The 23,887-nt window shown below is 41.5% G+C and overlaps 1 protein-coding gene across 1 annotated transcript in view; it reads left to right on the top strand.

Moving 5' to 3' along the window:
- Positions 1-23,887, top strand: part of usp34 (ubiquitin specific peptidase 34) — a 91,286-nt gene that overhangs the window by 17,447 nt on the left and 49,952 nt on the right. Inside the window, 15 exon segments of the mRNA XM_085787507.1 lie at positions 850-1,042; positions 2,971-3,032; positions 3,189-3,270; positions 4,263-4,355; positions 4,518-4,643; positions 6,597-6,726; positions 9,150-9,280; positions 11,037-11,225; positions 12,110-12,723; positions 14,571-14,785; positions 15,782-15,900; positions 17,313-17,440; positions 18,627-18,716; positions 18,845-18,940; positions 20,548-20,630. Of these exon segments, the coding sequence (XP_085643633.1) occupies positions 850-1,042; positions 2,971-3,032; positions 3,189-3,270; positions 4,263-4,355; positions 4,518-4,643; positions 6,597-6,726; positions 9,150-9,280; positions 11,037-11,225; positions 12,110-12,723; positions 14,571-14,785; positions 15,782-15,900; positions 17,313-17,440; positions 18,627-18,716; positions 18,845-18,940; positions 20,548-20,630 (2,351 nt within the window).

Genomic DNA, 23,887 nt, shown 5'->3' with positions numbered 1-23,887 from the left:
ACTGAGGCCGACTGAAGCTGCTATGGCGGATTAAAACCCTCACTGTGATGATGATGATGATGATGATGATGAATATTATGGTTATTATTTATTTTAATGATAATAAAGTCAATGTTAATATTAAAGGACAGACATAGAACATATAAACAGGGGTGCAAACTCGTCACCTTTCGGCGAAATTCGTTGTTTTGAATCCCAAATAGGTCATCTGTGTGGTTCGTGTAAATCCGCAATTTAGCGATTTTAGCGCGTTTAGCATTTATTAGCGCTCCAGCGCGATCTGTGCTGGAGCAGCAGCAGCAGCAGCAGGAGGAGGAAGATGGGCTGACTGACAGTGACAGTGCTGAAATCAGCATGCTCCTGTGATTTAAGTTGGCCAAGTTAAATAATGAAATATAGTTAATAACATAATGATAGTGTAGTGGCAGGAAAGACCAATTCACCAAATATTGTGTGGTGATAATGTACCTAGAACAAGTTACTGCTTGTGTCTGTTGATTTAAAAAAAAAGTTGAAATATTTCCATGTAAGACCCATTCTGGGTCACAATAGAAGTCATCTTACAGTCCAAGGAAAAATGTTTATTTAGCATGCATTATTTAGGGCTTAAATAACCTGCTACAAATGTTTGTTTAGAGCCATGTATGGGCCATGTTCAGCTTTTTATACCGAGGGAAATTTAAGGTTCTCAGGAAAATCGCTGCCTATCAATGACAATGATGAGTTTGCCCCCCTGTATAAAGAGGGTGAATCCAGTGTGTTTTAGTATCGTGTCGGATGTGGATCCATGATGATGAAGATGATGATGATGATGGGGTGTGTGTGTGTGTGTGTGTTTCTCTCTGTCAGGTATCTGTGTAAGCTGTCGGACCAGGAGCTGCGTCAGAGCGCGGCCAGGAACATGGCCGACCTGATGTGGAGCACGGTGAAGGAGCCGCTGGACTCGGCGCTCTGCTTCGACAAGGAGAGTCTGGACCTGGCCTTCAAGTACTTCATGTCCCCCACGCTGACCATGAGGCTGGCTGGCCTCAGCCAGATCACCGTGAGTCACAGACAGCGCCATGACGACACAGACCGACTCTGACAGCACAACACTTTAACCCTTCACCTACAGTTGAGAGAGTTGTTGTGGCTCTAAAATGGTCAGAAAACCTTTTCTAGGAGTATCCAACCTGAATTTTTAACGATTATTTGTTGAAACTTCTTTATTTGGACAAACACCTTGAGATGAATCATCTTGTTTTCACCGGGGTCGAAACATACAAACAAACAAACATGGACTCAACACAAAAAGAGCAGACCACAGTTAACAGAACGATATTAGAACAATACAGTTTCACCTGCTGTGGAAGTAATGGCAGTTTAAATAAAGTACTATATAAATAGAGATAAATGATGTAGAATTTGCCAAAACGAACAAAGGTTTTGGTTAACCCTTTAATTTACATGCCGTTAATTACATGATAATGTCTAGAAATAACCTAGAAATAACGGTTAGTGTCATAGTAATGATGATAATGAATGATTATTTGTTGAAACTTCTTCATTTGGACAAACCCCTTGAGATGAATCATCTTGTTTTCACCGGGGTCCAAACATACAAACAAACATGGACTCAACAATACAACAAAACAAAACCATCAACAGCAATACAACAAACAAATGAAGAAAAAGGGCAGAGCACAGTTAACAGAACGACATTAGAACAATACAGTTTCACCTGCTGTGGAAGAAATGGCAGTTTAAATAAAGATCTAAATAAAGCACTATATAAATAGAGATAAATAAAGTAGATTTTGCCGAAAAGGAACAAAGTTTTTGGTTAACCCTTTAATTTACATGCCGTTAATTACATGATAATGTCTAGAAATAACCTAGAAATAACGGTTATTGTCATAGTAATGATGATAATGAATGATTATTTGTTGAAACTTCTTTATTTGGACAAACCCCTTGAGATGAGGGGGTCCAAACATACAAACAAACATCAGACTCAACAATACAACAAAACAAAACAAAACCATCAACAGCAATAAAACAAACAAATGAACAAAAAGGGCAGAGCACAGTTAGCAGAACGACATTAGAACAATACAGTTTCACCTGCTGTGGAAGAACTAGCAGTTTAAATAAAGATCTAAATAAAGTACTCATGTTGGTAGAACAGACAAGTTGTTGTTGTTGTACGCGACATAGATTTGCCGATACGAGCCGAGTTTTTGGTAACCCTTTAATTTACAGGCCGTTAATTACGTAGTTATGTCAAGAAATAACAATTAACGGCGTAATAATGTCAACAAATAGCCTAGAAATAACGGTTAGTGCCATAGTAATGTTGTGTTTTTCATAAAGGCAAAAGATTACACATGCTTTTTATTCTTTGGATCAGTGAAAGCCATCAAATCATTGCAATTGACTGTTATTTCTTGGCTATATTACTCCACATTACTATGAAATTGACGGTTATTTCTATTTCTTGATATTATGACGTAATTAACGGCCTGTAAATTAAAGGGTCACCAAGTTCTTTTTTTTTTTTATTGCCCGTTTATTCGGCTGGGTTCCCACACTACACGAACAACTTTTTTTGTTCATTTTTCCAATCAACTGATTTGCGGAGCGCGATCCAAAGGGATCACGGATCAACAATGATCCCTTGCTCACTAAAACACACTCACACTCTCACACTACATTTCTATTTCTAAAAAAAAAACACCACTTTCAAAATCAAATGGCGGGCATCAAAGCTAATAAATAAATATAAGACAATACAGATGTAAAGCACAACTCCTCAGCTCTCCGTCAGTGTTGGTATTTTTCAAATTGGACGAACTATGACGGAGTTACAGTAGCAAAACTCCTCACATAGTAAACATACAACGCTGCTATCCCAGTAGGTGAAGGGTTAAAGTCAGAGTACGGTGGCTGCTGGGGGACATATTTCATTAGTAACTCTGTGTGTGTTTTCAGAACCAGCTCCACACGTTCAACGACGTCTGTAACAACGAGTCCCTGGTCTCCGACACCGAGACGTGAGTTCATCTACTGAAACAGATCTGAGACCAGTGCTCAGAGCTCCTCTGTATTATATTGATCAGTAATTATTGATCAGTATTATTGATCACCTATCACCTCTCAGAAGAACTGTCTGTCTTGTTGTTTAACATTTTACAAATATGTGAATCCAGGTCCATAGCCAAGGAGCTCGCTGATTGGTTGATCCACAACAACGTGGTCGAGCACATTTTTGGCCCCAATTTGCACATTGAGGTGAGAACAAGGATGTTTATGTGTTTTTATGGAAACGGGTCAATGATGCGATGTAACAGAGGGTATTTTTACACAGAAATCTGATTTTATACAGGGAAACTAAATCTGGAATACATGTAAATGAACTTTTTACAGTGCAACTCTGTGTTTCTGGACAATTTTTACATCATTTTTCACAGGTTATTTAGAAGACAAGGTTTTTGTTTCTAGGATCAGTCCTGCTCAGTGTCGACACCAAAATGCATTACAATTTAATTATAGAAACGGCAAAAAATATATTTTTTCATAAAAAGTTCACAAAAATCCACTGTAGGTGGATAAAATATTAAATATTGATCATTCTTCTGTGGTTACACCATTTCCTGACATTTTCAGGAACTTTCAGTCTGACTTTTTGTAAAAAAAAAAAAAAAAAAAAGTTTAAATGTCATAAAACAGAATAAATACAGAATGTACATTTTAACAAATCTGATGCTTTTAAAACATTTTATTCTTTTATTTTAATTTGCAATTTTTTATTTTATTTTAATTTATTAAAACATTTTTTTTATTTGATTTATTTAAAACATTGTTTATTTTATTTGTCTAACTATTTTTTATTTTTTTAACAATTGTTTTTTTTTTTTTTTTTTACTTTTTTTTTTATTTTTTTTTTATTTATTAAAGCTATTTATTATTCTTTTTTAAAAAGAATTATTTATCTAAATTCTTTTTGAATATTTTTTTTACATTTATTTAAAACAAATTTGTATTTATTTATTTTAACAATTATGTTTTTTTTTTGTACATGTTTTAACATTTATTTTTTGAATAGTTTTTTTCCCATTTATTTAAAACAAATTTTTCTTTATTTAAAACAATAGTTTATTTTTTCATTTATTTAAAACAGTTTTTTCTTTGTCACTGACCCTGATGTGAACGTGTTATAAAGCTGTTATATAGTTATATTATATAGAGACTCTAACAGGAGATATAATGTGTGTTTGTTCCAGATCATCAAGCAGTGCCAGGTGATCCTGAACTTCCTGGCTGCAGAGGGTCGGCTCAGCACGCAGCACGTGGACTGTATCTGGGCTGCAGCGCAGGTGAGACGCTGCTCACACATCTGCTCACACAAGTATTTTTGTGAATTGTGTAATTCATTATTTGTCCTGCTTTTATTTCCTTTTGTTAAATGCTGCTGTCACAAACGAATTTCCCCTCGGGGATGAAATAAAGTCTAATCTAATCTGTCTGTCTGTCTGTAGCTGAAACACTGCAGCCGCTACATCCACGACCTCTTCCCGTCGCTCATCAAGAACCTGGACCCGGTTCCTCTGCGTCACGTCCTCAACCTGGTGTCGGGGCTGCACCCCAGCGCACACACAGAGCAGGTAACTCACCTGAAGCCGACTGACTTCTTCATTTTACCTGTTACAGATCAGTAGTTCAACTAACCCTAACCCCAACATTTAAATAAACACCGAAAAATTAGAAAAGAGACCAACTTGATCAATAAGAGACCAACTTGTACTCAGGGTTCAAAATTAGCGGTCGCCAGTCGCCAGTGGCGACTAACTTTGATGCTTTGGTGAGTAAAGGAAGCCGGCTGACTGGCCACTCTGGTGAGTGAAAAAAATCCAACTACTTGGTTGTTGTTACTGTTCCTCCCGACCCGGCTGTGATGCTTGGGCTGTGAGCCGGTGTCGTGCAGATCTTCAAGCTCACAACATGCCGTATAGAGGGATTATCAGCCTACGTCACTGACGTTCTACTGCGCATGTCGCCTGCAGAAAGAGAGCAGCAAGAGCCGTGATCATGTCTTTTTGTGCTGTTAGTTGCACTAATTGTTTTGATAAAAATAACAAAACGCGCAAAATTTACAGAATAGCGTCAACTCGCACCCCTTTCAAGGCAAACGAGAGAGAAAATAGTACATTGGCGATTAATTTCGAGCAATATAACGTGTTAGATACGTTGGTTTGAATGGTGATAAAGCTAAATATGCTCACAGGCACAGCTGGAGAACTGCAGCGAATGAGTTGTGAAATGTTTACTACGACAGTGACTGAAGACGAGGTCACATACTAATGGAAAGCAAGCTGACATTAATTAACGTTAAGCTATATTGTTTTACATTACCGGTACATACTCAGCCATGCACGTAACGTTACAGTTACGTTATGCAGTTGTTCCAGACTTTAGACAGGTCCGTCCTCTTCCCTCGTCTCTGTCCAGGCAGCACCTCAGTCCTCACAGACACTGAGTTTTGTAATCGTGAGTATTTTCCTGAACATGATTGTCTGTTAAATAACTGTAGGTAACGTTAGGGATGCACAGTGACAGTGTTGTTTTTACCGATGACCGACGCCGTGGTGTGAGTGTCCGTGGTTTGTCCCGTGGCTGAGTTTCCGTTGCCGCGGTACAAACTCGATCCTCCGTCCTGACGTTTTTTTTTTTCTCCTGCCGTTATAAAACTATAAAACTATAAAACCGTCTATGTATAAAACACACACTACATCAGTAGGTGATAAACTGTTGTAGTAGGCTGACAACATCGCTAGCAAACACCGCTTTGACTACACTAGATCCATAGAGGTAACCATGACAACCGGTTCTTTCTGCAGTCAGGTTGCGCACGCATCCTGATTTGTTGGTAAACAGATAATCCCTCTATAGCAATGATTTGTGACCGATTACAACGCTCGTGGCGCATGTGTGTATTTAACATGGATCAATTATAATACATTCATGTATTTAACGGCAAAAAAAAACATCGCTCCAATTTATTATTTTTTTTTTTGCTGTTAAATAAACATGTGCGCTGCGATATCTGATCAATGCCACATCCATTGTGCTCTGTCTCTGCTGATCGCGCTCATATGGAACTTTTCTTATTGAAAGTGCAGCCAAACACCAGACTGAAGAGAGAGGAACAGCAGCTCCTCTGTGGAGCTGCAGGAGACCTGCGACGTCTTTTTTTTTTTTTTTTTGCTTCGTTTCGTAACGTTCCATTATTATCTCATAGTGTGGTGATTATGGCAATGGGCTAATTTGCCAAAATGTTGAACTATCCCTTTAAATAAATTGGTCCGTGTCCTATTCATGTCAAATCTGAGTTGAAATACTGATCCGAAACTGGAAAATAGCGAAGAAATTCCTTGTATTTGACAGGAGTAGGAATGGTTTTGGGCTTCAGTGTTTGTGTGAAGCTGCTCACACTGATCTGATCACACTAACTCCTCCTCCTCCTGCTCCTCCTGCTCCTCCTCCCCCTCCTCCTCCTCCTCCTCTCTCCTCCTCCTCCTCCTCCTCCTCCTCCTCCCCCCCCCCCCCCTCCTCCTCAGACTCTGTACTTGGCCTCCATGCTGATCAAGGCTCTGTGGAACAACGCGCTGGCGGCCAAGGCCCAGCTCTCCAAGCAGAGCTCCTTCGCCTCGCTGCTCAACACCAACATCCCCATGGGCAACAAGAAAGGTGCGTCTGCGCTCACGGGTCCTCATCTTCATCCTCATCATCTTCATCATCATCATCATCATCATCATCATCTTCACCGTCACAGGAAGTCGTCAGTAGCTGGGTTTCCATCCAAATGTGTCGAATTTAAGAGCGGATTTTGTGAAAATGCGCAAAAAGCAAATGCGAATTTATGACCGTTTCCATTCATTAGTGTTTTGCGATTATTGGGGAGTGGAGGAGTGGTGCGCTGTGAGATTACGTCATAAGAGAGCGTGAATGTATCCATGACAACAGTTGACACTCAGCTGACACTCAACATCATGGACAATTTACGTACTTTCCGGACTATAGATGCACCTGTATATAATCCGCACCAGCTAAATTTAAAAGAAAATACTGTACATATAGGCCGCACTTGAATATAAGCGTCAGGTTTTCATGTTCAGGGTTCTTACAGATCCTTAAAAAGTCTTAAAAGGCATTGAATTCATTAATCTAAAAACAAGGCCTTAATTGGCATTAAAATGTCTTAAATCAATTTTTCAAAAGTCTTAAAAATGTTAACACATGATAAGTGGTATTTTATGGTTGTAATTAGTCTCAAATCTCAAAATAATTGGTAACATTCTGACATAGAGAAGTTAGTGGCGGCCGTCAACGCTAAATCTCTCACCGCCACCAGCTCCCGAGTCAGTGTTTTTTTTTTTTTTTTCTGGACTTTTTATGCATTTATTTTGAAAGGACAGCTGGAAAGAGACACAATCCAATGTTCATGTAGCAGTCACTTTACCTTGGACCACATAGGAAAGTGGGTCAAATTGTCCCTAACCCTATGTAATTGATGTGGTGGTTTTCTTTCTTTTTTCTGCATTTGTGTTTATTATGAAGTCGGTCTTAAATTTCATTTCAAGTGGCTTTAAAAAAGTCTTTAAAAGTCTTAAATTTAACTTGGCTTCAGCTGTAGGAACCCTGATGTTGTAACATGAGATATTTACACAGAAAGACAGTCGGGAACTGTGACAGTCTGTTTTGGTTCCGCTCCTCTCGCCCATGTGCATCTGTTTCCATACGAAGCTGGTGAAAAATCAATAAATGGAGCGGTGGATAACGTTACATAACATATACGATGTTACAACGTGTGTGATTGTGTCGTCTTAACCGTCATGAACAAAAGATTACGGGTTACGGAGCGCGTTCGTGTGTTGCGGTGCAGCAGGGACGAGAGCTGGGACACCGGGGCGTCGTTCTCCATTTGTTTGAACGTCGCTGGGTGAAGTCCAGCAGCTTCACCCACAAACTCTGGCTCAATTCACATAATCTGTTTCCATAACAAAAAGTCGCATTTTCCTTTAATCGATACGCTGACGGTCAGTGTATCTTTTGGTCATTGGATTTTCTTTTGATGAATGAGAATTAAAAAACAAAAAATTATCGGTTTATTGGATTTTCATTTTGAAATTTACACAAAATAAAACTGAAACACAAAGCGTTCTTCTTTTTGAGTATCGAAGAACAATTAACTAAAATTTAAAAACAGTTTTTTTTTCCACAAATAGGCCTATTTTGAAACAGTATTCTATAATTTAATGCCCTGGGCCAGGACAACAGACCCGCCCCCCCCCCCCCCCTATTGGCGGGGGACAAAGTCTTCACACGCACATGCTCACAACATACAGAGTAGAAGAAGGGAAAAGGAAGACATAGCAGGTCCATATTTTGGTTATAACTTTTGCCACCTGTGACGTACGTTGGGGACTGAAGCTTCTGCCATTTTCATCTTAAAATCTCCTTTCTGCCCCCACTTTCATCTGATATGCGTACAGATTTCTGTAGATGTCAGGCCTTGTTTTACTGTCTGAAATCCTATCTGAGTAGATTTTGGCCTACAGAACCACAGACACACAGGTACCGTAGCGCTCATTGGTGCTCTTGCCTTGAAGATGACAACATCAGGTGTCAAAATATTTAAAAAAGAAGTGTTTTTGGTCTGTTTATTTGTTTCTGTTGACTGCTGATTTAATTTTTTGTTATGTGACATAGAACACGGAAATCAAACTGTTTTTAAAATTTAGTTAATTGCTCTTTGACACTCAAAAACAAGAACACTTTGTTTTTCAATTTTATTTTTTGTATTTCAAAACGAAAATAGAATAAACCAATGAATTTTGGTTTTTAATTCCCATTCATCAAAAGAAAATCCAATGACCAAAAGATACACTGACCGTCTGACAAATCCACCCCCTCCAAAGCATAAAAACTTTTATGCGCATTTACTGCCTTTTTTCAAATTTCTGGCGTTTCCATCCAAGTATTTATTGGCAATTTTTGAAAATGCGAATAAAGAAAGGTGGATGGAAACGCAACTAGTGTCAGGTCTCAGTTCTCAGACGGGGTTTTTAAATGTATTTATTTTTGTGTGTATGTGTGTGATGTGACCTCAGGTTCGCCGGCCGCCAGTCCAGACAGCAGCGACAACAGCGACACGCAGCACAGCGGAGGCAGCGACATGGAGATGGACGATCAGATGATGAGTGGAGGCAAGAGGAGTCAGCAGAGGCTGTCGGACACTGAGGTGAGAAAAACTAACTAATGCTCCTTCAGAATAAAGGTAGATGTTTGTGTTACAGCTCCTTCAGAATAAAGGTAGATGTTTGTGTTAAAGCTCCTTCAGAATAAAGGTAGATGTTTGTGTTAAAGCTCCTTCAGAATAAAGGTAGATGTTTGTGTTAAAGCTCCTTCAGAATAAAAGTAGATGTTTGTGTTAAAGCTCCTTCAGAATAAAAGTAGACGTTTGTGTTAAAGCTCCTTCAGAATAAAGGTAGATGTTTGTGTTACAGCTCCTTCAGATTAAAGGTAGACGTTTGTGTTAAAGCTCCTTCAGAATAAAGGTAGATTTTGTTAAAGCTCCTTCAGAATAAAAGTAGATGTTTGTGTTAAAGCTCCTTCAGAATAAAGGTAGATGTTTGTGTTAAAGCTCCTTCAGAATAAAGGTAGACGTTTGTGTTAAAGCTCCTTCAGAATAAAGGTAGATGTTTGTGTTAAAGCTCCTTCAGAATAAAGGTAGATGTTTGTGTTAAAGCTCCTTCAGAATAAAGGTATCTATGTTTGTGTTAAAGCTCCTTCAGAATAAAAGTAGATGTTTGTGTTAAAGCTCCTTCAGAATAAAAGTAGACGTTTGTGTTAAAGCTCCTTCAGAATAAAGGTAGATGTTTGTGTTAAAGCTCCTTCAGAATAAAAGTAGATGTTTGTGTTAAAGCTCCTTCAGAATAAAAGTAGACGTTTGTGTTAAAGCTCCTTCAGAATAAAAGTAGATGTTTGTGTTACAGCTCCTTCAGATTAAAGGTAGACGTTTGTGTTAAAGCTCCTTCAGAATAAAGGTAGATTTTGTTAAAGCTCCTTCAGAATAAAAGTAGATGTTTGTGTTAAAGCTCCTTCAGAATAAAGGTAGATGTTTGTGTTAAAGCTCCTTCAGAATAAAGGTAGACGTTTGTGTTAAAGCTCCTTCAAAATAAAGGTAGACGTTTGTGTTAAAGCTCCTTCAAAATAAAGGTAGACGTGTATGTTACAGCTCCTTCAGAATAAAGGTAGATGTTTGTGTTAAAGCTCCTTCAGAATAAAAGTAGATGTTTGTGTTAAAGCTCCTTCAGAATAAAAGTAGATGTTTGTGTTAAAGCTCCTTCAGAATAAAAGTAGATGTTTGTGTTGAAGCTCCATACAGTATAAAGGTAGATGTTTGTGTTAAAGCTCCTTCAGAATAAAAGTAGATGTTTGTATTAAAGCTCCTTCAGAATAAAGGTAGATGTTTGTGTTAAAGCTCCTTCAGAATAAAGGTAGATGATTTTTAAAGTTCCTTCAGAATAAAGGTAGATGATTTGTAAAGTTCCTTCAGAATAAAGGTAGATGTTTGTGTTAAAGCTCCTTCAGAATAAAGGTAGATGTTTGTGTTAAAGCTCCTTCAGAATAAAGGTAGATGTTTGTGTTAAAGCTCCTTCAGAATAAAGGTAGATGTTTGTGTTAAAGTTCCTTCAGAATAAAGGTAGATTTTGTTAAAGCTCCTTCAGAATAAAAGTAGACATTTGTATTAAAGCTCCTTCACAATAAAAGCAGACGTTTGTGTTAAAGCTCCTTCAGAATAAAGGTAGATGTTCAAAATAAAAGCACAGAAACTTTATGTAAACTTAAATTAATGTTAATTTCCATACTGTGTGAAGTTTTCTCCCTATATTTATTGGTGTTTGAGTTAATTAAAACACTTTCAGAGCTCAGAGTCACTGAGCCTCATGCAGCTCCATCTTGACCTCTGACCTCTCCTGTCTCCGTCTCCTCAGGAGTCGATGCAGGGCAGCTCCGACGAGACGGCCAACAGCGTGGAGGAGGGAAGCAGCGGTCCGGGCAGCAGCAGCGGCCGCAGCGAAGCCAGCAGCAACGAGGCGGCGTCCAGCCGGGCCAGCCAATCGGCCGGCAGCCCCGGCAGCGAGATGCACTCCGACGACATGGCGGACAGCGAGGCCTTAAAGGTACAATATGTAAGAAATCTAAAGCAACTGGCCGTAAAATCCTCCTAATATGTCACAGAGACTCAGGAATAATGTTCATATAACATGATGAACTCACCAACAACAATAGTACAGCCAGAGTATTCACATTAAAAATCTTATTTTGCAGACTGCAAATCATGTTTATGTTTTGAATTTACGTGTTTACATGTTGCGCCACCTAGCCCTCTCTCCCAGTCACGCAGCGTCAGTGGCATTTCAGCCTCCAGTTTGGTCCACTGAGCTGCCGCTACGGCTGGGAGAAAAAACCAGATCGCTGTGTTTTGAATTTGACTGCAGTAACCGTTTTTGGCCACATTTATTTATTTTTTAATTTTTAATTTTTAATTTTTTTTTTTGTAACTTATTTATTTATTCAAATTTTCTTTCAACAATTACAGTGTCAGAGCACATCATACATACATAGTTAAACACTCATCCTTATATCAATGTCCTTATTGTTCAGTAGCAATGGTGGTGTCCTCTTCTCGTCTTCTGTAATCAGTCCATTTTTCACATTTGTCCTCAAATTGTGTCTCTTGTAGTCTCAGTTTGTGAGTGATTTTCTCCATTACAAAAATCTCTTCTACAGTGCACATCCACTGCTCCTCATAATTTTATTTATTTAAAAGGGACAATACACATTAATGAACATTCGTACGTGTGCACAAATGTAATTGCGTCAGAGTTAGCAACTTGCTAATTTGCATCCGTAGTCCCTTGGCAGGTAACACACAAACAGACAGAAATAAAGAATTATACAGTGGTTCACAATCATATACACATTCATACCTACATACATAAAGTGCATGTGATCTATAAAGTGCCTGGTATAAAGTGCATTCTTACATATTGCACCTTTAAAGGAGGAGGAGGAGGACGAGGAGGAGGAAGACGACGACGATGACGAGGACGACGACGAAGAGGACGAAGACGAGGGGAACCGGTCGGCGGCGGAGGGCGGCGGCGTCCAGCAGCAGCAGCAGCCGCCGCCACCGCCGCCGCAGAAGGAGCAGACGGAGTCGAGGAAGAGGAAAGCGGGCGAGGCGCTCGGCGAGGGGGCGGGGCCAAGCAGCGGCGCCGCAGCGGGAGGGGGAGGCGGGGGCGGGGCCAAATCGAAGGCTCTCCCAGTCCCTTTCAACCCAGAGACTTCTTCTGCCGTCATGGTAACGGCAGCCTCGGCGGCGTCCCTAGAGGGCCGGATGAGGATGTTGGACGCGTGCTCGGCGGCGGCGTTGTCGGCGCGGCCCGAGGGGGCGGAGCCTCAGCAGCAGCAGCAGCAGCCGCCGCCGTCGGAGCTCGGCCCCGCCCAGATGGTGCAGGGGCCTCAGGAGCCGCCGCCGCCGTGTCTGCCGCGGCCCGCCGACTTCCTGGGAGACGCCATGGGCAACGAGCTCTTCAACTGCCGCCGCTTCATCGGGCCGCAGCACCACCACCATCACCATCACCACCATCATCATCATCACCACCAGCACGAAGGGTGAGGCCACATCTTTTGTGTCAAATTTCGAACCAATTGACCCTTTGTCAAGTCCTGCCCCCCACGGTTACTGTTGCTACAGTAGGTTGGACAAACAATGGTCACGAAAGGGTTAACGCCCACTGGAAACCATTGAAAATTCGGCAGATTTAAATTCCTTGTAAGGAAAATTTGAATCAACTTATCTATCAGAAAAATGGTGTCCATGATAGATCGTCCCCCCCGTGGGACGATCTATTAGCTTCGGGGGGGGGTGGTCAAAATATTAGCAATAAATATTCAAATATATTCGAATATTAATAAACAAACAAAGTTCGAATATGATTTTTTGGGGCAAATGTCAAAGCCCTAACAAGAGACGTAAGTCGTGAAAAATTTCTCAGAGAATGAATGGGAGGAGGTCGGAAAACTAACAAATGATTGGACTTTTTCAAACGTCTACTGCTCCGGCATACTTTCACCCAGAGACTTCATTTAAACTTTAAACAGTAGACACAAGTCTTGTCTATGGGTGTCTTAATCCACATTTTGATAGGTAATATAGTTTTTGATCAATCACTGTTCAATGACCATGATCATTTTTGGAGAAGGGTTGAGATTATAATGGGTGTGTATTGCACGGAATGTTCGTGCTAGAGTGGATGACATCATCAGCTAGAGTGGGAGAAGTTGTCTGAAATTGTCTGAGACTTTTCTCTTTCCACGCTGCTCACGGACACAATTTACACTCTACACACATGATTTTTTCCACATTTGTAGACAAACTTGTTCTGTCTTTAACAATGTGTTCATCAAAGCAGAGAGACTTAGAGAATTTAAACTGTGAGCCTCTCAGTGCGACCAGGTCCCTCTCTGCTCTTCATTGACTCTAATACAAAGATTTTCTGAGAGAAGCAGAATGGACCCCTGTTTATAACTTGTTAGTGTTTCCAAAATATTTACTGTAGAAACACCAAAATCATGTCAAATAATTCAGGAAGTCCTTACGATGACCACGGTCTGCTTCTTTTTCTGATAGGAGCTACCGTTTAGTCAGAATAAGCCCAAATGTGAGACCAGCACAGAGGCAGATTCATAATAAACTTGCGGTCTAAACAACTTGAAACACTTTCTAACGCTGCATCGAAAGGTAAAGCTCTGCCGCCATGTTGGATCGACAAGCTATCAACAAAAATCGCTTCGGTGTGTCATCATTGTCGTGCTGCCCTCTCCCCCATTCTGTGATTGGCTCGCTCGTTGAAGGGAAAAATTGGTTTCCAGGCTGACTTGCAGAGCGAATAAAATCCCAAGGCATCATGGGTAACCCAGGCTAAAAAAACAGTAATCTCAAAAGCAAAACGTATAACTTGAAAACAAATATTTCAGTCCTTTTAATTGTTTTGATAAATATGTTTTTGTTTACAGTTCGCTTTGCTTCATTTTCAGTAAATATTTGTAATTAGTTTTCAAGTTATACATTTTGCTTTTGAGAGTCAGTAGACAGTATTTTTTGCTTCAGTGAGTTTTTTTCTTTTAAATAAAGTTGTATTCTTTCTCAAGCTCTTATTTTTGTTTGACATTGAGGAGGTTGTTTTGTTTGGCTTGATTTGATACAAAAGTGATTCCGTAGTCCTTTTAGGTTGTGGGTTTGATTCCCATGTTGACGGTAGATGGCACCTCGCCAGTCGACCCCGTGGCCCTCTCAACATTTCTGCGAGGACATTGTCTAGTTTATATTTATATATACTGTGGCACTTTGAGATTGCTTAAATGTAAAGTGCATTATAAATAAAATGTATTATTATTATTATTATTATTATTATATTTTATTCTCCTGACGTCATCGTCCTCTCTGTGTGTGTCTCCAGTCCGATGGTGGAGGACATGCTGAGCGCCGACGACGTGAGCTGCAGCAGCTCCCAGGTCAGCGCCAAGTCGGAGAAGAACATGGCCGACTTCGACGGAGAGGAGTCGGGCTGCGAGGAGGAGCTGGTCCAGATCAACTCCCACGCTGAGCTCAGCTCCCACCTGCAGCAGCACCTCCCCAACCTGGCCTCCATCTACCACGAGCACCTGGTGCAAGGTGAGAGGGGGAGGAGGAGGAAGGAGGAGGAGGAGGAGGGAGGAGGAGGAGGAGGAGGGGGGAAGGAGGGGGAGGAAGAAGAGGGGGAAAAGGGGGAGGAGGGAAGAGGAGGAGGGAGGAGGAAGCAGTGGGAAAAGAAGGAAAGAGGAGGAAGAGGGGGGTGGGGAGGAGGAAGAGGAGAAGGGAGAGGAGGAGTGAGGAGGTTAAGAGGGGAAGGAGGAGGAGGCGGAGGGAAGAAGGGGAGGAAGAGGGGAAGCTGGAAGAAGGGGTGGTAGAGGAGGGAAGAAGGAGAAAGAGGGGGAGGAGCGAAGAAGGGGAGGAGCGAGGAGGAGGAAGGAGAAAAAGGAAGAGGAGGAGTGAAGAAGGGGAAGAGGAAGAAGGAGAGGAGCGAGGAGGAAGAGGAGGGAAGAAGGAGAGGAGTGAGGAGGAAGAGGAGGAGGGAGAAAAAGGAGGAGGAGGAGGAAGAGGGGGAGAAAGAAAAGGAGGGAGGAGGGGAAGGAAGGAGGACAGGGAGGAGGAGGGAGAGGAGGAGGAGGAAAGAAGGAGGAAAAGGAGGAGGGAAGAGGCGGGAAGAAGGAGAGGAGGAGGAGGAGGGAGGAGGAAGAGAAGGAGGGAAGAAGGGGAAGAGGAAGAGGCGGGAAGAAGGAGAGGAGTGAGGAGGAGGGAAGAGGGGAAGGAGGAGGAAGATGTGGATGGAGGAAGAGGGGAAGCGGGAGGAGGCAGAGGGAGGAAAAGGAGGAGGAGGGAAGAAGGAAGGAGGAGGAAGCTGGTGTTGTTTTAGAAGAAGAGGAGCTGATCATGTGACCACTGTGTGTGTGTGTGTTGTACTGTGTGTGTTGTACTGTGTGTTGTGTGTTGTACTATCTGTGTGTGTGTGTGTGTGTGTGTGTGTGTGTGTGTGTGTGTTGTACTGTGTGTGTGTGTGTGTGTTGTACTGTGTGTGTGTGTGTGTGTGTTGTACTGTGTGTGTGTGTGTGTGTGTGTGTGTGTGTGTAGGTCCAGCGGTCCATAAACACCAGTTCTCCAGCGGCCACGCGGTGACCGACATCAACCTGGACAACGTCTGTAAGAAAGGAAACACTCTGCTGTGGGACCTGGTGCAGGACGAGGACGCGGTAACACGGCTGCTCTCTTTAATACACACTATTACAACTAATATATTAATAATAATAAATATTGATCAGCTGTAATAACATATAGGAAAAAAATAATCAAACATTGATAAAAGTATCTGAAGGATTAAAGTTTTACTGAGATAAAACATCAGGAAACTTTCTCATTAATCATTATTTATCATTTTAATAACTCATCTTTCAGTCCTGTTTGTTATAATTAAAGGAACGCGTTATCAATAAAGTTAATCTAAATAAAACTTTATTGATCTAGAGAAGTGTTAAAGAACGACGGAGTATTAGAGTAGAGTAGAGTAGAGTGGCCACATTGACAAATAAAAAAATCACAAACTTCGAGAATAAAGTCGACTTTATTCTCGTAAATTTACGACTTTATTCTTGTAATATTATGACTTTTTTTTAAATGTACGACTTTATTCTCGTAAATTTACGACTTTATTCTCGTAATGTTATGACTTTTTTAAATGTACGACTTTATTCTCGTAAATTTACGACTTTATTCTCGTAAATTTACGACTTTATTCTCGTAAATGTACGACTTTATTCTCGTAAATTTACGACTTTATTCTCGTAAATGTACAACTTTATTCTCGTAAATTTACTATATTCTCGTAAATGTACGACTTTATTCTAGTAAATTTACGACTTTGTTCTCGTAATGTTATGACTTTTTTTTAAATGTACGACTTTATTCTCGTAAATTCACGACTTTATTCTCGTAAATGTACTATATTCTCGTAAATTTACGACTTTATTCTCGTAATGTTATGACTTTTTTAAATGTACGACTTAATTCTTGTAAATTTTAGACTTTATTCTCGTAAATGTACAACTTTATTCTCGTAACGTTATGACTTTTTTAAATGTATGACTTTGTTCTTGTAAATTTATGACTTTATTCTCGTAAATGTACTATATTCTCGTAAATTTACGACTTTATTCTCATAATGTTATGACTTTTTTAAATGTATGACTTTGTTCTTGTAAATTTATGACTTTATTTTTCGACATCTGTGGGTTTTTTTTTTTTCAATGTGGCGCTAATACTCTGTTGTAGTTAAAGACAGGAGATCATTCATACTTTTCTCTCTCTAAATAAATAAATAAATACATAATACATAGCCTATGTAGTAAATAATAAATCTGTGTTTGACTGCAGCAGCGTCACAGATGATCGCAGGTTCAATCTCCAGACTCTGACTCTGTTTTTCATAACTGAGTTGTTGAGCTGTGAAAACGTTATTGCACAGAGAACAGGAAGTAAATTAATATTGTGTTGTGTGTGTGTGTGTGTGTGTGTGTTGTACTGTGTGTGTGTGTGTTGTACTGTGTGTGTGTGTGTTGTACTGTGTGTGTGTGTGTGTGTGTGTGTGTGTGTGTGTGTGTGTGTGTAGATCCACCTGTCCGAGGGCCTGATCAACGAGGCGGAGAAGCTGCTGTGTTCTCTGGTGTGCTGGTTCACCGACCGGCAGATCAGGATGCGCTTCATCGAGGGTTGCCTTGACAACCTGGCTCATCACAGGTACGACGACGACGTCACCGAGAAACATGGAGACGACAAAACGACAAAACAACCAGTTTAAACCTGTTTCTTTTTCTTTGTTTCTTCCTCTCCTCCTCCTCTTCTCCTCATCATCCTCTCCTCTCTCCCTCTCTCCTCCTTTTCCTTTCATCCTCTCTACTCCATCTCTCTCCTCCCCTCTCCTCCTCCTTCCCCCTCTCCTCCTCTTCCTCTCCTCTCCTCCCCCTTCCTCTCCTCCCCCTTCCTCCTCTCCTCTTGTTTCCTTGTCTCCTCTCCTCTCCTCTCTTCTCCTCTCTTCTCCTCTCTCCTCTTGTTTCCTCTCCTCCCCTCTTCTCCTTCCTTCTCTCCTCTCCTCCTCTCCTCCTCCTTCCTCCTCTCCTCTTGTTTCCTCTCCTCCTCCTCCTCCTCCTCTCCTCTTGTCTCCTCTCCTCCTCCTCCTTCCTCTCCTCTCCTCTCCTCACTCCTCCTCTCTTCCTCTTGTTTTCTCCTCTCCTCACTCCTCCTCTCTTCCTCTTGTTTTCTCCTCTCCTCTCCTCTCCTCTCCACTTGTTTCCTCTCCTCTCCTCACTCCTCCTCTCCTCTCCTCCCCTCCTCACCTCTCCTCTCCTCTCCTCTTGTTTCCTTCTCCTCCTCCCCTCTCCTCTTGTTTCTTCCTCTCCTCCTCCTCCTCTTCTCCTCTCTCCTCTTGTTTCCTCTCCTCTTCTCCTTCCTTCTCTCCTCTCCTCTCCTCTTCCTTCTCCCTCTCCTCCCCCTTCCTCTCCTCTTCCTCCTCTCCTCTTGTTTCCTTTCCTTTCCTTTCCTTTCCTCTCCTCCCCTCTTCTCCTTCCTTCTCCCCTCTCCTCTCCTCTCCTCCTCCTCCTCCTCCTCCTCCTCCTCTTCCTCCTCCTCCTCTCTCCTCCTCTCCTCTCCTCTCCTCTCCTCTCCTCCTCCTCCTCCTCCTCTCTCCTCCTCCTCCTCTCTCCTCTCCTCTCCTCTCCTCTCCTCCTCCTCCTCTTCCTCCTCCTCCTCTCTCCTCCTCTCCTCTCCTCTCCTCTCCTCTCCTCTCCTCTCCTCTCCTCTCCTCTCCTCTCCTCTCCTCTCCTCTCCTCTCCTCCTCCTCCTCCTCCTCTCCTCTCCTCTCCTCTTGTTTCCTCTCCTCTCCTCTCCTCTCCTCCTCCTCCTCCTCCTCTCCTTCTCTCCTCCTCAGGTCCGTCGTGGTTTCTTTACGTCTACTTCCTAAACTTTTCGGCACTTTTCAACAGTTCGGTTCGAGCTACGACACTCACTGGATCACCATGTGAGTAAATCCCCTTCCTCGTTGGTATCCTAGCAACCGTTAACGACGATGATAAACTCTTGAAACGTTGAAATGAAAGTGGTAGAGTCTCACTTTGTTGTGGTTGTCATGGCGATGGCTGGTGACAGGTGGGCGGAGAAGGAGCTGCACATGATGAAGCTGTTCTTCGACGACCTGCAGCACTACATCCACGAAGTCCGAGAGCACCGGCACAAGTTTGCACTGTGAGTGTTTGTCCGCTCTAGGGATGGGACGATATGAACATTTCATCTGACGATTATTGTGGCCAAAAATAATTAACGATTAACGATATTATCGCGATAATAAAGAGGTCGGGTTGTCAACATCTTGCTTGTCTTTCCAGTCATCAGACTTGACCCTTTTAGAAGCGGGGTAACAGTTACAGCGGAGCCTCCGCCATTCACGGCCGTGACTGAACTAAAAGCTTTAGGGCTTTTAATTTGAAGGTCTAGTAGAAACAGGAAGTCGTGACACTCCCTCACTGTTGCTCGCTTTCTTTCTTGCTTTTTTTCAGCACGTATCAATGTTGTTTCAATGAGCGGTGCTCCCTTGAGCCCCGCCGGCAGTACCGCAACTTTCCAAAGATAAACACCTCTGGGTGAGCCCACAACATTAGCTGTGATTTTGTGAGCTCATTATCTGTAACGAAAACAAAGACGGTTTATAAACCAAGACCTTTCATGACGAGTCAGCTTCCTGTATGATGTCACGTGGGCTTCTGCACGGCCACGCCCCTTTAGAGAGACCAGAGGCAGCTTGGAGTGTATTGATTCCTATGGGACAATTTAATGTGAACACCGATTATGATCGGGTCTTTCTCCCCACAGTCACTGAAGCAAATTTTGGACTCATTTTTCACAAGCCACATCTCTTCTGAACAGTTTGACACCAAAATGGACAATTTTCAGACGGACACATCAGGAGAAAATCCACTTTGTTCCAGACCTGTCTCTGTCTCTACGACGACACACTCTCGCGAGATTTGGCACCGATCTCCTAGGCAACGTCAAACAAACGGCCGCGAACTCCCGTGAAAATGATTTAAATTATTTTTGTCATGCTAAATATTACTGTTAGTAGTGCAAATATTTAATGTTATCATAAGAAAAAATAAATATCTCACTTTCATCTACCTACAAATTGTATAAATCCACACACACGTTCACAGACGAGGTGGTGACGGTTGGCCACGCCCATTTAGAGAGACAGGAAGTGTAACCATTTCTATCATTGGAGCAGCCGCTCATGAAGTATCTTTCCATTTATTGAATATCTTTGACGAAAAGGACGGGGCAATATTAGCTAGTGAGCTAATGTTAGCAGCAGCTAATTAGCGAGCTGGTCGACTGACTCGACTCTCGTCTTCACATGTTGCCACTGTTGACATTTAGCTACGTGAGCTAACTTTAGCCGGTGATATTCACCTCTGAATAATCTGAGCTCACAATGCACAGGGTGTTTAGCCAGGAGGACGAAACTGAGACAAGCAAAGAAATAAAGCACATTTTACCTTGAGTCCCACAAAGATAGAGGGGTGTTTATCCCTTAGGTGCGCTTTTAAATTGGAAGTGTTGGCCAAAGGAGCACAGGCAAGAGTGCGGCTGTGACTAGTGGCTGGATGCCTGCCAAGCACGCTGGTGCGCGCCTCACAAGGATTACAAAATGGACAATAAATTCAGGATTATGGCGATTAAAATCGTAAATCGTCCCATCCCTAGTCCGCTCCTCGCTGCACCTTCGAGAGTGTGTGTGTGTGTGTTTTCTTACCCACAATCCTCTGCTCTGTGTGTGTGTGTGTGTGTGGTTGCAGCTACAGCCACAGCGCGGAGGTCCAGGTCCGACTGCAGTTCCTCACCTGCGTCTTCTCCACGCTGGGCTCCCCGGACCACTTCAGTAAGAGACAGACCACACTCTATTTATCATCAATACATCAATACATGTTTAATATTTGATTTCCTTCTGAACAAAAACAATAAATAACAAAGAAACGACTCAAAACTCGTTTTTATTTCATGAACGTGATGTACACAGCTGTAGATTTATTTAAAATCACCCTAAAACACGATTAAAATCAAGTTAAAGTTAAATTTCAGGTCACAAGTGCTCACATAATAAAGAATATTGAAAACAAAAGGTAAAGTATTGTTAAAGTTTAGTTATTAGTATAGCTTTTATTTGTTTTACTTTATTTTAGTGATTGTTTTTGGGTCGATGACGTCATGCAACCCAATGTCAGGTGATGTAACCGGTATATTTTTTATAAAAATCTGATTATATACAAGGAAAATAAATCTGGACTCAAATGTGGAATAAATGTAATTCACTTTTTTTTCAATGCAACACTTTGTTTTTTGACCAATTTTACATATAGTTTGTCACTTTATTTAGAAAATAGTGGTGTTTTTAGTCTAAGTCCTGCCTGGTGTTGCTAAAATACATTAAAATCCAAATACAGAACCACAGTATTTCAATTTAATGTTTTCAGAAGAAAGTATACTTTCTATAAGTACACTTAAATCCACTGTAGGTGGATAAGATATTTTGTGGTTACACCATGTGACAATTTTTATTTGTCACTGACCCTTTTATTGCCCTGATTGTTATAGTTAATCCATGTTAAAGGGATAGTTCACCCTAGAATGATATTTCGCTCATTATCTCCTCCCCCTCATGTGGACTAAGGGCTGGGAGAAGTTTCAGAGTCCTCCGTCCCTTCTCTGAGTTACAGGGGGTCTTGGCGTAGCAGTGCATGTCCATATAACGGTTGCAAAGGGACACCAGAGCTCTTCGTAAAAAAACACACACAAAAAAACATCCAAATACCTCCATGATGCTCGTATGTAATGTCCGTCTTGTGCTGAAGCCCCAAATTGCGTAATTGTCCCGAAAAAAATTAAATAAGTCTATATTTTAAGCTTGTTTGTAGCGGAAGCTTCTCGAAGCTCCTCTTCCTGGTCCGTCCAAATCTCGCGTGATTCGCAGTAACCGCACTGACGCATGCTGACGCCGGCGCAAATCACGCAAGATTTGGACGGACCAGGAAGAGGAGCTTCGAGAAGCTTCCGCTACAAACAAGCTTAAAATATAGACTTATTTAATTTTTTTCGGGACAATTACGCAATTTGGGGCTTCAGCACAAGACGGACATTACATACGAGCATCATGGAGGTATTTGGATGTTTTTTTGTGTGTGTTTTTTTACGAAGAGCTCTGGTGTCCCTTTGCAACCGTTATATGGACATGCACTGCTACGCCGAGACCCCCTGTAACTCAGAGAAGCCACGGAGGAATCTGAAACTTCTCCCAGCCCTTAGTCAACATGAGGGTGAGTAGATAATGAGCGAAATATCATTCTAGGGTGAACTATCCCTTTAATAATTGATTCTGTTTATTCACTGTTATCTAGGGTTGTTGTGTTTATGTTGTGCAGCACTTTGGGCAACTGAGGTTGTTTTGTTTTTAAATCTGCTATAAATAACATTGGAGTTGAGTTTGAGAAGTAAAATAGTGGTACCCCCCCCCCCCCCAAAAAAAAACAAAAAAAAACAAAACCTGTTTAAAATAAAAGACGAGACTTTTTCAGTAAATGATGTGAAAGGTTTAAATCAGGACTCAGGTTGTTTTGTTTCTCTCAGGAGCAGAAACAACGTTGAAATAGAGTCTGTTATGTAACGTGTGTGTGTGAGAGAGAGAGATTATATAAGGTGTAATGTTCTGGTGATGTTTTGCCTCTTTTAACTCGGCTTCATCACAAACAGTGAAACATTCAGATTCCTGCTACAGTCGGTCCAGCTGACAAACACAGGTGGACTTCTTATATCGCACTACGATATATGAATGAATGAATGAATGAATGAATGAATGTTTTATTTTCGTGTCATGCCGTCAGATTACAAGACACAATAACAAATACAAAAAAACAAAAACTAGACAGTCCTTCCTGTTGGTGTTAGCTGCCACACAGGTGTGACATAAATAAACAATAAGATTACTTTCAGTACTCAACTATACATCGCTCTTTGTCTCGTTGCCCAAGCCTTTTCAAGAAATAAAGAAAATGCAAAAATATTCAAATGAAAAAGAAGTTTTATCTTCTCAACATCGTCCAACCACACAAATTCGTTATTTGGATCTACTTTACTGAACAATTCTTGTCTTATAGAGTCATAGAAAGGACAGTAGAACACAAAATGAATTTCATTCTCCACGTCTTGGATGTCACATAAATTACAAATTCTATCGTCTTCTGGTGCGCAAACATATGTGCCTGTCTCAATATGAAGACCAAGTACACCAGCTCTCAATTGAGCACACAAGGATCTTTTCTTTTTAGACAAATTATACAAAACATAGTTTTCTGGGCCAAATACCTGTTTTATTTCACAGTAAGTACGCAGCTTTGGTTTACCCCAAATATCTAATGCCCATCTCTCTTGACTTTGTTGGAAAATAATTTCTTTCAATACATTAAAGCAGAAGTAAGTGGTCCGGTCGTTTTGGCTAATGCTGCGTTCCAGGCAGGCTTTTGAAATCGTAAATTACAGCTTCAAGTCACAACTTACGACTTTGTAGCGTTCCAGGCAACCCACTCGTGTTTTTCCGACCTGTTTTACCTGTGAAAGTCACTATAACGGCCACTCGTAACTTCCGACCCGTGAACTCGTACCAGATCAAACTGGTACCACTTCACGGTTGGAAAAATACGAGTTTCCTTGAACGCACCATAACAGTCCTCGTCCCTACGTCACCACATTCACGGCGTCCCTTGGCTGCACACACAGCCCTTTATGCCGTTCTCTCTCCTCATTGGATAAAAACTGTAGGATACAAGGAAAGTTTTCTCCTGGGCTCAGAGCAGAGCAGAGTGACTGACAGACCCGTGTTTCAGTCCAAACACTCTATAGAAGTGATTGCTGTCGGAAGATACAACTATTTAAGACTTATATTAACACAAATATATCACTTACTTCTGCTTTAATCTCAACTTTCTGTCCCATGCCCCATTGGTCAGAGTGTCCCACTCAAATATATAGTATATCGTATTATCACACAGCATGAGTCAGTTTCACTCAGTCCGTCCAGCAGATTTCAGAGACAGAGTTGTGAATGAAACATCTGATCAGCAGAGACCTGTAACCTCTAATCACCTT

The sequence above is a fragment of the Trachurus japonicus genome, chromosome 1 (assembly GCF_045865225.1).
Source record: "Trachurus japonicus isolate A0001 chromosome 1, Traja_1.0".
In the NCBI taxonomy this organism is placed as follows: domain Eukaryota; kingdom Metazoa; phylum Chordata; class Actinopteri; order Carangiformes; family Carangidae; genus Trachurus; species Trachurus japonicus.
The sequence above is the reverse complement of the archived record's forward strand: the minus strand, read 5'-3'. Positions and strand labels throughout refer to the sequence as shown.